The 17167-nt window shown below is 35.8% G+C and overlaps 1 protein-coding gene across 2 annotated transcripts in view; it reads right to left on the reverse strand.

Moving 5' to 3' along the window:
• LOC126374783 (hemicentin-2-like) overlaps positions 1-17167 on the reverse strand; it is a 214236-nt gene that overhangs the window by 36759 nt on the left and 160310 nt on the right. For both annotated transcript variants that reach the window (XM_050021497.1, XM_050021496.1), the window contains exons 4-5: positions 13835-14043; positions 2084-2194 (exon numbers count right to left, since the gene is read on the reverse strand). In XM_050021497.1, the coding sequence (XP_049877454.1) occupies positions 2084-2194; positions 13835-14043 (320 nt within the window). The remainder of the gene's footprint in view (positions 1-2083; positions 2195-13834; positions 14044-17167) is intronic.

A 17167-nucleotide genomic window follows, 5' to 3' on the forward strand; every position in this document is an offset into this window, starting at 1 on the left:
GACGTTAATTCCAATTATTTTTAGTTAAAAAAGCTTGCCGTCTTAGCAATAATAATTCATTTAATTATAACAAAAAAAAATATAATACTGTAAATACACTGCCACACACAAGTACACCAACAACACACACTCACACTCACACATTCACATACACGGGAACACGTGATGAAGCTAGGGAGATAATAATAACAATTGTATTTATTATATGTCACTTGATATTAATTGTATTTATTAAGTACTTATTATATGTTATATTAATTATTATACTAACACCTCGCAGGACTCAAATAAACTGTCGATCTTTAAGTAAATTATTATTAATCAATGAAAACCTTTCTTAGCGTCAACGATCTTTACATATTTTAATATAATTAACTAGCACATCATTAAGAGATTAAATTCCACATGACTCTAAATGTAGCGGGGTCTTTTTAAAGCACATTAATTACTATGGAGCCGATATCGGAGGCTAAATTCCCAGTGGTACGGGCGGCTGCATCATCACAATTGGTGGGCGCACAAGCAAAGATAATCCAGCCTGGCCCGAAGCCAACCGGCCATACTGCGGACTTTTCAATGAACCCATTCGGACGGAATATCTCCCCCAATGTTTCCATAAAAGAAATCAAGCAATAGAAAAATTGAACTGAATTGTACGTCATCCCCCTTTTTGTGACGCTTCGCGTGGTTTTGACACCGAATTACCTACCTATTTCAAAGTGAATACGTACTATCGTACTATTCAATAATATGCAATCCGCCATGCACAAGTTTAATTTGGAACGTTACGAATACAACGTAACGTTGTTGTCAATACTTATTGATGCAGAATTCATTCAGCAGTGTCCCTACAATACAATACCTTCTCGGCTAGAATTACATCACTGATCATTGCACAATTTCTCTGTACATTTTATTCGAATTCTTTGTAGCAAAAGACAGTGAATTGAATTTGCTCTTACAAATGCACGAGTAAATACTGGAAAATTTTCCTTTTCAATAACAACTTGAGTTGAATGTTGATTATATTCGTTTCTTGAGAATTCAGGCCAGTATTGCTCTCTAGGCAAGCAACGGTGCGCCTAGGGGAGCTTTCCTTTAAAGGATGCTAAAAGCCCGTGTATGGTAATTTCCTTAAGACTGATGCCAGAAAATTCCAGTTAAAGCTACTTTAGAGAGTGCCTCGCACTCCAGCTAGTGCCTTTAACAGAAGAACCTTTCTGAATTTAATGGGATTCTCGATAACTTCTTAAAATAAAATTATTAAGTAGATAACGATATTCCATTCCACGTCGTTATTTCTGTAATCTCACAAAGTATAGGTAAAATTTATATAAAGAAAATTGATATTATCGTTCAAAAGTAAGTAACAGGTAGGATATGAGTTTATGTATGAGTTGAGTAGATATATCTTACTGATTACTGAGTTAAGTAGTAGCGTATAAAATGTTATATAAGGACGTTTTATCAGTGATATACAGTATATAGTTATATATACCTAATAATACCTATATGTATAGTTAAAGTGATTAAAACTACATAAATAACAAAAATATCAACCACAGATTGTCTGTGATGTCAGCAAACTTTATCTTAGTGAAATAATTGATTTATTTAAAAATATATTAGACTAGTGAGAAAAGAGAGACAATCGTGTTATGTGCTGAATATGCATTTTTACTCTGTCTGCAAAATAAAAACTTTTTATCAGAACCAAAAAATTTTGTCAAGAATATAAATTCTTAACTCGTAAAATCAAAGCTTACGTACGAGCAGACAGTCATGGTCGGACAGTGAAATGTATATATATATATATATATATATATATATATATATAGGTTGTTTATGTTTGTAATTAAATGCCGCATTATTTTATATCACAAAAAAATCATAAATAGCGTAATACATCCCACTGCTGGACACAGGCCTCCTTTCAATCAACCGAAAGCGGTATGGATCTACCACGCTGCTCCACTGCGGCTTGGGTTGATTTTTTGTTCATAAAACCTTAATACCTACTGCTTCATTATATTCAGTACTATTTTATTACAGAAGGATTTCTGAAATCGTCTGACAAACGTACCTCCACGAACTTCACACACCAGCACCAACGCCGCTCCTTCCTCCAACGGCCCGACGACACCCGACACGTCGGCCCCCGATTTGTCGTATAGCATCATCTGATGTGGTGGTACTGTAAAAAAAATACCATTATTTTCTACTAATCAACAATTACACTTTTATTAACTATTACACTTTCTTGCGCATAATAAAATTGTGACGATCATAAAAATTATATTATTGTGTTCCGACTTTAAAGAAGTAGGTAGGTAATGGCAAATATTACTGCAATATAAAGAGGTATCCTTCGTAGATGGCGTATCTACTAGTAGATATAAAATAAAGGTAGGTATTCGTACCAAAAATAATTTACAACAGTGTGTTATGATTAACAGGTTCCTTAGAGGGTGTTAGTGACTTCGTGACGAATACTGAGGGAGATGATAGAGCTTATATACAGTGGAATTTTCCGTCGCAAAATTCGCACCCATAATATGTTGTTTTTTTTTTTTCATTTTTTTAAATTATTTTCAATTCTATAATTTTGCTATGGAAAATCTAACTTCATATTAACTCAAAATTACATGACTTGTATCAAGTGGAATTTCCTGTCGGAAAATTAATGAATATTTCAATGCTTTTTTAAATTATTTTCAGTTCCATATTTTTGCGACGGAAAATTCCACTTGATATCACCACCCACGGTCAGAATCATCCCTCAAAGTTTTCCTTACGATGTCACTGACACCCTGTATATATCTTCAACAATCACAACAACAGATCAACCTCTGTTCATAACTTTACTTAGGTATCCTTATAGGTTTTCAAAACACTTCACCCGTAGGCTTTACTTCTTTATAAATTCCATAACGTCACCTTATTTTTTTTTATTTTTTTTTTTTTATGGTGATAATCACGTAAACACCAAATTTCTAATGTGATTTTCTTTAGCAAAACATAGATTCCCTACAAACAGTTTCATTTCGAATAAAAATTTAGATCACATATCTTTACCTGGATTGAAACTTTATCTATTGCACGTAGAAGGCGGTTACGTGGTTATCAGATGACGATAAACAGTAGTTGAACATCTTTCAGATTCTAACCACAATGAAATTTGACAAAGATGTCTCTAGGACGTACAAATTGGCCTATTTCAACATACTACGCTCTCACACTGTGTCTCAAACACTATTCATTGTGTAAACGAGCAATGTATAGCTAGAAAATCGGTATATTCCTAGAATACAATGTAGTACGCGTGTAGTAGACAGGTCAGTTGCAAGCCTGGCCAATATTGAGCGGGAAAGCGTATCGGGCGACATGTTGATTAATTGTATATGGTATGCTTCTGTTCAAAAATATATATTTTTTTTGTTTTCCTCGAAGGGCAAGGCAAAGGGAAACTATGCCCATACAGCCATGTCTTATGTATTTTTCTATTGATGATGATTAATGAAATGATGAAAGGTGATGACGATGAATGATGAAACCTAAGCCTCCACCCTCGAAGCAGACTTCTACTGCAAACACCAAACGAATTAACTCAAATGTCCGCATAAACTTTCGAGTTATAAAACGACTTGTTGCCACGAAGCGAAAATAGATAGGTACACTTTGTTTATTGAATATTCCGATATAATACACTATCGCGAATGTTTTCCACTAATTTAATGCGATCATTAACTACAAAACACTACTTCGTATTAATTATTTAGATTATTCAATGAAGAAAGCAATCGTTCCGTTCTCGTTCCCGCCAAAAGTCCTGTTAAAAATAATAGCTTCTTACATTATTTTGTTTTTTTTCCGTTGAGAAAACTACGGAAAGTAATTAACAAGTATAAAAATAACAACCTACATTTCTATCCGAAAATATAAGAAAAAACAATTAAAGTGTAGTGAATCAAAAGCTTCCCTTATCAAAAAGTTAATTTTACATTTCTTTTACGTAACTTATGGACTTGTAGATTTACCGCAAATTGCATTAACTATTTAGTTCGACAAATAATTGACCGGACATTACATAAACTAAAGGATATGGGTAATACCCATACCCGAACACAAAATTAAGTGTAGAAATCTGAGCTATAGGAAAAAAAGAATAGGCTGTAGAAAAACTAAATTTTACATACTAACATTTTGTTAGAAAATGAATGTGGTTTGAAAATAACGTCATATAGGCGTATTTCAAACAACATTCACTGCAATGGCCAGGATTAAAATATCAGAGAAATTTTATAGTCTTAAATACAATTAAGCCAGGCTTGAGGTGAATCATTTTGCTCTAATTTGTCGAAATTTTAAACCTTGGTAGCAAAATTAAATCATAATTAGTTAATTTGTGCTTTCTAACATTTTAATTAAAATAAACTTATTTTATAATTAATAATTAAATAAATATAATGAAGGTAAGCTTTGTCTGTAGGTCACTGTAGCATATTATGTATATATTTTAAAGCAAATAGAACATTAATTTAAATGTAAATATAGACTTAAATTGACCTAAATACATTAAAATTAATTAATTACATTCATTGAGATATTTTATTGAGTCGAGAAAGATATATTTGAATTCACCCCCGAGACCCAATTTCGCAATGCAGGATATTTGATTATTATTGATGGCTTTAATGGAAGCCTTGGTCGTAATTGGATATTTTATGATGTTAGAACACATGATTGCGTAACTAAGGTACAGATGTGTTTTATGGTCCAGTAGATATATAATTTCATAAATAAATAATAGAGAGAATTGAAGATATATAAAATGTAGATTTATGACAATTAGTAACAATTATATGAATAAATACCTATCCCGAATGACGATCTATACGTAAAGTAAAATAGTTCCATTACATTCGTCACACCCTGGGCTAATTGCCATATATAAGTTGCATTTGAAAAATTACCTACGCTATTGCCGTGACGAATTTTTTTTTTTACATTACCCGCGCCGCAGCTTCTTTTGCCGCCTTAATCTGACGTACGTAAAATATACTCAAAAGCATACTCAGGATATAAACGACAACACGTTTTGAAGTACCAGCACAATACTTGCTTAGCGTCATTACGTAGTAATTTTTTTCCACCGCTCGTTCCTTTGCTAACAAAAGATTGCAAATTGCCTCGCTTACCCTAATGGATTTCAATGGAGTTTCTGCATATATGCGATGTAGGCTTACTTTTAAATGCTTTGTTCTACGCAAAAGAAATTTACTTCTCCCATCTCCTTTGCTCGCGTCTTTCGTCGCCGTGAATAGGGTAATTTCTTTGAAAAGCTTCCCCTAGTTTGCTCGACATTTTACCGGCTCTATTTATACTTTATGACTGTCGTTTTGAATTTATTTCTTACGAATACTATTGCGCGAACAAGTGAGCCAATTGTCGCTGTAGAGACAGACTTCGAATAATGGGCCCCAGTTTGTTTATTTGTTTTCAGGGTATTTGAGGATGTGGAAAAAATGTTTGTTAGAAATTGTGTTCTTAAATTTTATCTAGAAAATCGTTGACTTGTATTCTCATCTTACTTTTTAACAAGTCTTGTTTATCAATCTATAATTACAAATTATTTGTATTATGATTGTCTACGCTACAAAGAAAAAAAATAATCTAATAAGTTCAAATGAATTTTATGAATAAATAAATTCTTACTTAAACCCCTAACAAATCGCATTATAACATTTTATTGCATACACAGGAAATGCAGAGTATAATAGGCAATTTTATAGCTAAGTAGCAATCTCGTCAGGCAACTTTCTGGTCCTCGGGCTATCCTAATCTTTTGGAAGCGACAGCTAACCTACAGCCACTGAGTAAATTGCGGAAGGTTGCTAAGCGTAGATAACGTCCGACATTTTGAACTATTCAAATCTAATTTCCTTTTAAATTCAACCTGCCTCCGACAGATTTTATCTGTGTCATCGCAGCGTTTTTATCAGACCAGATGGATGTTCCTCGATGCTGAAGCGGTTAGAGGAGCGCTTTGTCTGAAGTTTTTGTTGATATCGCCACAAATTGAACACGTGGGTACCTGTTCTTGCAAGGTTCTTCCACTTCTTGCATTATGTCATCTATTACGTAAGGGTTGTGGAAATGGAAGATGGAGTTGAATATTTATTTATATTATATGGGATAATTATAACAGTAGAATTTGATAATTCGTGATTGGATCTAAACTCCTTAACATTAGCTCTCATTATTTCTCTAGCGTTATCCCGTTTCAACAGTGTCTGCTTACCTAACTTGAAGATTTAACAAGTCCGGTTTTTTACTAAAGCGACTGCCTGTCTGACCTTTCAACCCGCGAAGGCACAAATAACCCAATACAGATTACGTCATATACCTTCGAAAGGCATTGCTCAGGAAGAGAAAACTCAATCGAAAAAGTCTGACTCGTGAACCCGCAGCTTATGTCAAGCTTGGATGAGCGTGTTGACCATGCGAGTGAGTTTCTTTGTGACTGCTATAAAAGCAAAATCCTAGGGAATGTGGGTTTCCTCACGATATTTGCCGTCACCGCTGAGTTTATTTATGATCCAAACATGAATTCGAAAACAAATTCAAAAATCATGATTCAAATTTTGACGTCAAGTTAGAGTCAAGCGCTCTCTCTGTGTTGCCACGGGTCAAATTGTTTAAGTACTATTAAGTAATATTTTGTAAATACATTTATCTGTTACAGTAAGCACTTAGCCGGTGCTTTATATACATTCGGGGACAAAAAACAAGTAGCAAATCTCCGCAGAAACAACTCAAATATTTCACCGTAGCTCTTTTATCAGGCGTTAAAATTGACTCCCAACATCCAATTCCGCGCCGTCATTTCTTCGCCTAAGCCCGAAGTGAATCCCAACTCGTCAGTTGATAATTAAAATGTCTGTAGGATGTCATTACTCGGCTGCGACCGGCCACGATGCCTCCCTAATGACTAAATTGATTCCCTGCCGACGCTCCATAAATTTTTCATTTGTAGATAAAAATTTGCTCAGATTCTTATTTAATTTGTCTGCGTCAAAAAGTTTTTTTAAGCAGCAAGTTTGTCATGAGATAGGATAATTTTGGTCTTGAGATCTAGTAACACTTTCATTAAAAGGTTTTAAAAGTCATATTTAAAATATGTTTTTGTATAAAATACAGAATATACTTAATGTCCAAATGGCCCCTAATTAAGCCAAGGCGTAGTTGCTATATAAATTATTATGTCCTAAGAGAATTTGAGATTAGACTGGAAAACAACTTGTACTCGTAACACTCTCAATACAAACTCAAGTAATATTGAAAGAGAAAATTAAGAAATTGAAATCGACATGCTTTATCCAGACGTATTATGATATATTGATATTATTTCCACATGACTAATAAACCAACTGTTTGTTGTATATTCTCCGTCTTTCCAAAATGTAATTATTATCTTGCCGTATTTTACTAGCATTACTTAAGCTGGAGCTCAACGGATTAAATTTTAGCCAGTGTAAAATAACGAGCGCGCTCAGCGAATACTAACAATTTTCATTTTGGTAACTTCACAGAATAGTTTTCCACATTATTCTATTATTCATTATTAATAATTTACAACATGTTAGATAGAAGTATGCATAACCTGAATCTGCGTATAGATCTCCTCGTATAAACGGTACAGAGTCTGGAACGTACTTCTTCTTCTATCGTGTGGGTTGTAAGGTGGAGTACCAACGTCATCAACCCTGGTGTCAGGGTTATTATTGAGCCGCCAAACGCCCCTGACGTGGCTCATATAACGACTACTTACTTAAATCAGTATGTAGTAACCGGGACCAACGGCGTAACGTGCCCCGAAGCACGGATCATACTTTCGGACAATTTGGTGATCAGCCTTTAATGTCGTAACCAAACTAGGGACCACAAAGTAATTTTTGTGATATGTCCCCACGGGGAATCGAACCCAGGACCTCCGGATCGTGAGCCTAACACTCAACCACTGGACCACGGAATGTACTGTAATTAATCAACTAACTAGCTCACCTAATGGATAATTTCCGAGCTGTCGGAAGTCTTCTGATTTGACCAATACATACCTAAAATAACGATTAGAATTATGCAGGGTCTGCATGATAACCGCATCGCGGACAGCGCGATTTATATCGAGAGTTTCGGCCAATAAACTCGGCGAATGCTATCCACGCAGACAAACAACGCGACGTATTTGACGTGACTTTTTGTAGATTTGCCGCAAATGGCATTAATTACTTAGCCGGACAAATGGGGAGCGCTAACGATGCCCAGTTGACGCGAATCTCGGTTCAGGGCATCGTCTGTGAAGATAATATTTGAAAGAATTAATTGACACTAGTGGGTCGATGTAAGCGCTGAATGAGCCGTAGGGTCTATATCAGGGTTGTGTAATCGGGTCGTCGGGATCGTATATTACGTCCTTCTCGCATATTATGACTGTACTTATAACTGTACTGAAGCATGAAACGTGCCCGTTCGTGTCGCTCTCGTCCTTGTTCTAAAAGAGCATGCATCACAAAAATCCTTACCGTTCCTCTGTCTAATTCAAAGTTCTTTTTTAATTCCTTTTCCGTCCGTGCGGTGGTCTAGTTGAGGGATAGATTTCCAGCGTATATACTCGTATGTGCACGTTCCTCTGTGTCGTCTGCGTTCTTGTTCTAGCATAATTTAAAAAAGCATTTTCTCTTTAGGAGTTATTTTATTAGGTATCTACATTTTACGTTATTACATACATATATAGTGCGTAGTTTTTCGGACCCGACAAACTTTAAGGGTGGATTCTACGAGTAATTTCATCGAGAAAACACCCCCATATGTGGGGTGAAATCTCAATAAGATTTTTGCTGATTTTTTTACAAAAAAAATGAAATTAGGTGCTTTAAACTATTTTATGTACCTTTTTAGCAGTTGCGGATATTTTTATGCGATAGAGACGACTTTTTTCAGATAAAAGCATTTTATTTCATGTCCATGAGGCCTTTCAATCTCGAGATATGATTGTTTTATAAAGAAGAAAATCTAAAAATGGCCGCCATTTCTAGAATATTGAGATTTGACCCCACATATGGAGATGTTCTCTCGATGAAATTACTAGTAAAATCCACCCTTAAAGTTTGTCGGGTCCGAAAAACTACACAATGTATATAGACCTACGCCTATTTCCCACCGTTCTAAGCAGAGACTATGCAATTCCATTTGCTTTGACCCTGACATACTTCTCTTGCATCCTTCACATTCTTCAATTGTTTCACAGACGCACGCCGATTCAGAGTAGATCTTATTGAATCTTTTCTAAGGACATCTCCAATTTAGTCAATGTACGTCATTTTAGGACGCATTTAGTTTACGTATTTTACGTTATTATGTACTTGGTAATATCGTACTCATCACGCCTATTTCCCGTTGGGGTAGGTAGAGACTTCCACTTACTACGATTCTGACACTGTGTGTTTTTTTTTTACCGGGTGAGAGCCTTCAACATTCCCCGTTTGCGGCAAATCTACAATAAGTCACATAACAAAAAAAAATATGACATTTTAAATTCTACTGATTGTTTTGAAGGACCTGAAGTTCTAATCCATTATGAATGTAGTGAAGATGAATCACATTTTTTAGTATATCAATTTACTGAACGAACACTCATATACCTACCTACAAATTTTTGTTATCTTTTTATTATTATTTTTTGTCCCTAAAAAGAAGCATGGAGCATGCTACACCGACAAGAGAGGGCTCTTAAATTAATGATGTGATGAGATATTTTTAAAAGGACATAATGAAGAGTGAAACTCAGATGACTTTTACGTTGATCCCTAAAGTACAAAATGGACGGGAAGATAACCAGCTGGTGACTCTAGGCCAATCCAGCCTAACTAGTCCAGATCGCCAATTGTTGGTACTATTTTCCTCCTCATTAAATCTTACCGGGAAATACTAACATTATTATATACAGGGTGGCCCAGAAGTTCAGGTTCAAAATGAAAAATTAAAAAGAGGGGCTCATTAGCTACCAGAAACACCCCCATGTATGTTCAGCAATTATTTACGGTTTAGGAGATATGACCCATTTTGTACCTTTTTCTAGATTTTCTACCTTACTTCAGAAATAATAATTTTGTCGCTATCCCTTTCTTAATAATTATTTTATTTTACTTCACAACTATGCCTAAGTCGGTGTACCGCTCAATAAAAGATAAATCAAAGTGAAATCAAAGATAAAAAAAGTTATCGGAAGTCAAAGTGAGAATTCGACCGAAATTGTTACAGTTGTTAAAACTTCGCCGAAGAATAATAAACACATGATATTGTCATGGACACTGAAAGTATTTCTAAAAACTGCTCCATTTAATACGCTTTTAGAAACATTAATAAAAAGTACCCTTAATACGGGCAAAAAACTAAGTAATTAGCCCTCGAAGATTGCAAGACAGACATATTTGAAGGAAAATTTGACATTCTCATACAATGTAGCTGCTTCTTTCTAACGTTGTTAAAGGTGCTAAATAACAGATTTTATTTTAGTATCCAATAGTATGAATCACCAACAGTGTTTGGGGATAACTTTTTCCTTGAAATCTATGTACCTTCATTAAAATACGAATACCAAAAGTGACTGCAAGTTTTGTCTTCGGATTGTTGCTATGTCTACCCTGTTAGCGATTATAAGCGTGATTTTTATTTACTTTTAATTAAAAATGTGTCTTTGAGCACCTTTAACAACCTTAGAAAGTAGCAGCTACATTGTATGAGAATGTCAAATTTTCCTTCAAATCTGTCTGTCTTGCAATATTTGAGGGCTAATTACTTAGTTTTTTGCCCATATTAAGGGTACTTTTTATTAATGTTTCTAAAAGCGTATTAAATGGAGCAGTTTTTAGAAATACTTTCAGTGTCCATGACAATATCATGTGTTTATTATTCTTCGGCGAAGTTTTAACAACTGTAACAATTTCGGTCGAATTCTCACTTTGACTTCCGATAACTTTTTTTTTATATTTGATTTCACTTTGATTTATCTTTTATTGAGCGGTACACAGACTTAGGCATAGTTGTGAAGTAAAATAAAATAATTATTAAGAAAGGGATAGCGACAAAATGATTATTTCTGAAGTAAGGTAGAAAATCTAGAAAAAGGTACAAAATGGGTCATATCTCCTAAACCGTAAATAATTGCTGAACATACATGGGGGTGTTTCTGGTAGCTAATGAGCCCCTCTTTCTAATTTTTCATTTTGAACCTGAACTTCTGGGCCACCCTGTATATCGGTGCGTCATTTTCCTCGTCCTTGGCAGTCTAATAGCCAATCTACCGTAAAAAGTAGAAGTTCAAAGGGCGATCCGATCTTTCTGAGCCGATTACAACGTAAACAGCAGAAATAATTTATTGTTAGATATCAAAAAAGGAACATTTCTGTTTATACCTTGTGTAATTCGATTACGTTTTATTCCTTTTCCTCAGTTTTTTAGCATTAATGTTTAAAAGCATTTCAGTGGTCAAAATGAATAAGCATACATCACTGCAGTAGGGAGAGTCCCTAGTTATCGTCGGAACTACTTTCAAGTTTTGATATTTCTGTTCTAATATGGATTCGACGAACTGAATGAAAATGAAAAATTTGAATTTGATGAAAATCATAGGTTATGGATAGTCCTCGGCGTAAAAGATGAACAATGACCTAGAATACGCACGCGCAATGACAAAATTATTGGATCGCAATCGAAGTGCGGTATTTTGTGTCCCCTAAAGGGCATAGAATAAGGAATAACAAAGGCAGTGTGTAACCATGACAACCAGAGACGCTACCTGCGAGAATGACCGCCATATTTGAACTCAATCTCAAAAATATATTTATTCATTAGGTAACATTACACTTTGCATCGTCAATGTTTACATAAATAGGTATTTTTTTTGTCGAACGTCCTCACATCCTGTATAGCTAAAAAGTAGCTGCAAGGTAAACCTCGGCACAGGGCCCTGGTTGATTTTTTTAAACATAAGTACATACATATAATTTAGTAATTTAGCTGCCTAATATTTGCTCTTTTACTGGGTTTAGTTCTGCTTGCCCAACGTGACAAACATTTTAAAGCCAGCAATTTAGTTGTTAGCAAGTAGTGAACTTCACCTCTCCTGATTCACTTGATTGTCCGAAAAAGTAAGACGGTTCCTTGCTTCGGAGTGCACGTTAAGCAGTTGGTCCCGGCTATTAACCGTAAAACAGCTCCACCAACCCGCAGTGGAGCAGCGTGGTGGATTATTCTTTATACCCCTTCGGTTGATTGAGGGGAGGCCTGTACCCACCAGTGGAACGTATATAGGCTGTTTATGTTATGTTATAGTTGAACGACTGTATGTAAGTAAGATTTAAGTCCAAGCTTAGAACGTACCGTGTCGCTGTAATTCCAAGCACATCGAAGAAGTCCATTAAGAGATTATGCTCTATACATGGTGATGGGCTAGTCTGAAGGTCTTACGTTTAGTTAGTATGAAGTTATACTACAAAAATATTTACATCATAAACGAAACATCATAAACTACAGTACGAAAATAAACTAATAAAAACAAAACAAAAATAAAATCAAATAAAACTAAAATTAAAATAATTAAACAAAACTAAAAATAAAACAAATTATCTACAAATAACTAAACCGGTTATCTGAGTCTCCACCGGACTTTGTATGCTTAATCTTTATACAAAAATTGTATTAGGGCTACTGCGGTACAGGGGAACCCGGCTGCTTTTACCTATGTCAATTTTACTTTATTTGGTAAATAATTATTTTTTACTTAACCAAGAAGAAAAACCTAATTTACCCCATAAAAAAAATACTTACAGATCAAAAATAGACTTATCAAACAAAACAAAAATTAAATTAAATAAAACTAAAACAAAACTCAAAATAAAACAAATTATGTACAATTAACACTTAACTAAACCTTACTTAGAATTAGAAAGCCCGCCTCCAATCGTACCTGGACCTTTTTTTTTCGACGTGACTTATTGTAGATTTGCCGCAGATGGCATTAACTACTTGGCCGCACAAATGGGGAGCACCCGGTACAACGTTTAAGACAACAGGCCTGAGGGTGCCCAGTTAAGCGCGAACCGCGGCTCAGGGCTTCGTCTGAGAGAAACTTACCTGGACCAAATTTACCCATAATATTGGCTACATTTCCACGTTGGATAATCAGCGATACGCGTTGCACCAAGCATAATACAGTTTTTATTCGTCCTTTGAAAATAATCTATTATTTATATATATTTATGTATTTCATAAGGTTGTAAGGCCCAGTTGCCTTTTAAAATCCAAAACTCACTGTTTAACTATTGTGTCTCGCGACCACCGTGGTCCAGTGGTTGAGCGTTGGGCTTACGATCCGGAGGTCCCGGGTTCATATCAAAAAAATCACTTTGTGATCCCAAGTTCTGTTAGGACATTTCAGGCTGATCACCTGTTTGTCCGAAAGTAAGATGATCCGTACTTCGGAAGGCACGTTAAGCCGTTGGTCCTAGCTACTACTTACTGATGTAAGTTAGTAGTCGTTACATGAGCCATGTCAGGGCCCTTTAGCGGCTCAATAGTAACCCTGACACAAGGGTTGATGGGGTTTGTATTCCACCTCACGACCTACACGATGGAAGAAGAAAATTTATGATCCAAACATGAATACGAAAACAATTTGAAAATAATTTGTTTAGGCCCGTTCCGGGATTTGAACCTGGGCTACCGCAGCTTTATGACATTTCAGTATAAAATAACAATTGCATTTGCTACTCACCAATGACAGTAAGTCGTATCTGAAAGTTTCTGGTTGGTGAGTTCTTGAAGTCGACCCGGCAGCGGTAGACGCCCTCATCATCAAGTTGTACGGAGCTAAGGGTTAAGGCAGCTGGGCGGGCCACGGTAGCGAAGTAGGCTCGAGGTCCAAACGTTACAGGGTCCGACCACTGCAGAGCTTTCGAGAACGATCGCCCGCGGACGTCAAAGCTGATGGAAAAAAAAACATATAAGAGTTTGATATTTATTCATTAGGCTCACAAAACATGTTGGGATTACAACACTAAAATTAGAAACGAAATATATATTACCATTATCTCGCTACATATCTTAGTAGGTATCTATAACTCCTTTATAGAAAAACATAGATTGCGTTTAGTTGCATATTTTACCTGGCATGCCTCGATGGTATTTAACCTTTAACGCGAATATTTCTGACCAGTTATTAATTCCGTCTTCATAAGTATCTAAGTATAAGTATAAAAGATTTTGCGTTTTTTTTTTTGTATGAATTACCTACTAGAAAATGAAATACCAATAAATATAAAAGTTACCTACTAGAAGCGATATACATAGTGGCAAAGAGCGCGCTTGGCAAAATGTTGGCACGTAGATAAAACGATCACCAGGTTTAATAAACGCGCGTAAATTGACACGTGCTCCGTCCTAAATTCATTTTCCCGAAAAAAAAACTGTCAAATTCTAGAATAAAAAGAACGAGGGAGCCCCGTGAAGTTTTTCAATTTCCGGACAGGCTACATTTTCTCAATTTTCCGACCTCCATCCTAATTTATACAGCAAGAAGCTTTGAGAGAGATGATTTGATTGTACACCCTGCTGTTCTCAGGTAAATTTAACAATTTAAGCACGCTTTTTATGACGGCATTATCCCCGCAAAACGTTCGTTCCGCCCTCCTTTAGTGCCTTCGAGATACTTATAATTGCAATTTCACGTAATCGTTGCCTCAGTAAACAGACTACAGTCGATGATTTAAATTTGACGCGGGACGGACTGAATTTTCTTTTTTTCTTTCTTCTCCGACCTTGCACACGGTAAGTAGCCCCGGGCAAACTCGCACTTAACAAATATTTGCACGCAAACATGTCGTTTGCTGTCCGACCGACGTCAAAGTGAAAATATTTGTTTAGAAACTGTCACGACATCGGATTTGAGAAATATAATAAATTCAATCGTGATTTGAAATTGCACATATCGATTTGAAATTCGTGCATGCTGGCCATAAATATAACTGAGGGATGGTTTTTAAAAACTAATTTTAAATTTGCATTTTGAATCGTTCGATATTGTTTTTATTCATACAAGCCAGTCTTTTGTAAGCGCGACTAATTACCAGAAACTATTCACAACATAACGGAGAGCTAGGCATTTTTTTTTTATTTTTTTTTACTAAAAAAAATAATTTAGGTGTTTATGTAGACGTGAATTTTAGTAGTACCAGACTTAATATGTGAGTGACTTAACTTCCTTGTATTTTCTTAGTAATATCCCTGGATTTAATACTGTTAAGAGTGTAATGAACCGTCCGCTCACCTTAAACGGATGAACAGAAGCCGGTGATCCAATTAGAGCTTAGAAACACCTACAACGAAACACACTTAAGACGTCACTGTGCTCGTTAGCTAAATCGCACGCGACGATTTTTGGACCGATTTATGTATAGGTATCACAAGGATAAACATTCTTGTACTTTGCAAAGCTCTGTACTTACTTACTAAAAAAGTAACGAAGATCTCATAGCATAATAGTATTTATTAAAATTCTAGGAGGAGCTTTGTGGCGCAGCGGTAAACGCGCTCGGTCTGCGATTGTTGAAGTTAAGTAACTTTCGCAAAGCCCGGTCATAGAATGGGTGACTACAAAAAAAAAGTTTTCATCTCGAGCTCCTCCGTACTTCGGAAGGCACGTTAAGCCGTTGGTCCCGGCAACATTAGCAGTCGTTAATAACCATCAATCCGCACTGGACCCGCGTGATGCTTTAAGGCCCGATCTCCCTATCCATCCATAGGGAAGGCCCGTGCCCCAGCAGTGGGGACATTGATGGGCTGATGATGATGATTTATTAAAATTAAGCAATATCGAGAGCGGTCAGTTCATAACATACTCTTTCTTACTTCGGATTGTACACTCATGATAGGTACTTATATAATTGATATATGCACAGAGAGTAGAGGTTTTTCTTGCAGCTACTTTTCCTAGGCTACACAGGTTGTGAGAAGCTGCAGTAGTTTTAGACGGATGAGTTGTTCGACAAAAATATGTTTGTTTAAAAATTGACGATTCAAAGTGTAACTATGTTACCAACTGAAGAAAGACATTTTTGGGTTTGAGTTTGAGTAAGTTTAGAAAATATATACCAGGAAATAAAATGATATCGTCGTGGTTCACGCCGGGACTTGTGCTGAGTAAGGTCCTTATACAGGGTGTTAGTAACATCGTAACGAATACTCAGGGGGATGATTCAGACCATGATTCTGAGTTAATATCAAGTGGAATTTTTTGTCGCAAAATTCATGTTTTTTTTTATTTTTTTTAAATTATTTTCAATTCTATACTTTTGCGAAGGAAAATTCTACTTGATATTAACTCAGAATAATCAGCTGAATCATCCCCCTCAGTATTCGTTACGATGTCACTTACACCCCACACAAGTACATACGGTAGCCATACAAGTAGGTATGGGTGTTAGACGAATACTGAGGGGGATGGTTCAGACCATGATTCTGAGTTGATATCAAGTGGAATTTTCAGTCTGAATATTCCTGAAAATTTTTGTTTTTTTAAATATTTTCAATTCCATACTTTTGCGACGGAAAATTCCACTTGATATCATCTCAGAATCATGGCCTCAATCACCCCTCAAAGTTTTTGTTACGATGTCACTAACACCCTGTATTTCAGGACGTCCACCACTACTTTATGATCATTTCGACGAACTTATGTCTTTTAAATTATGTCTTGTCTATGTGTGTGGCGTCCTTTTATAATAAATAATTTATATTCTATTATCTGTAAAGAAGTACTTAGAGAAGAAAACCGAATTAAACTTGTCCGCTATTGCATGTGTCATTGTAAAGGCATGCAGTGGAAGAGACAATAATCTAGTCAACTGTCTCAGAGTAGGAACGCGTTGAGGACCAAACCGATGCCAATATCTCAACGCGCACAAAGAGGAAATAGGTACCTTATTTCCTTTGGAGGAATTTCATTTCTGAAACGTGCTCGCCTCAAGCGAATGTTTTGTGAAAATGTGCTTTATACAGTCATGTAGGAAACATATTAATGAAATCTTTCTAGTGGATTGGTTGTAAAAAA

This window comes from Pectinophora gossypiella, chromosome 18, assembly GCF_024362695.1.
Source record: "Pectinophora gossypiella chromosome 18, ilPecGoss1.1, whole genome shotgun sequence".
Lineage (NCBI taxonomy): Eukaryota > Metazoa > Arthropoda > Insecta > Lepidoptera > Gelechiidae > Pectinophora > Pectinophora gossypiella.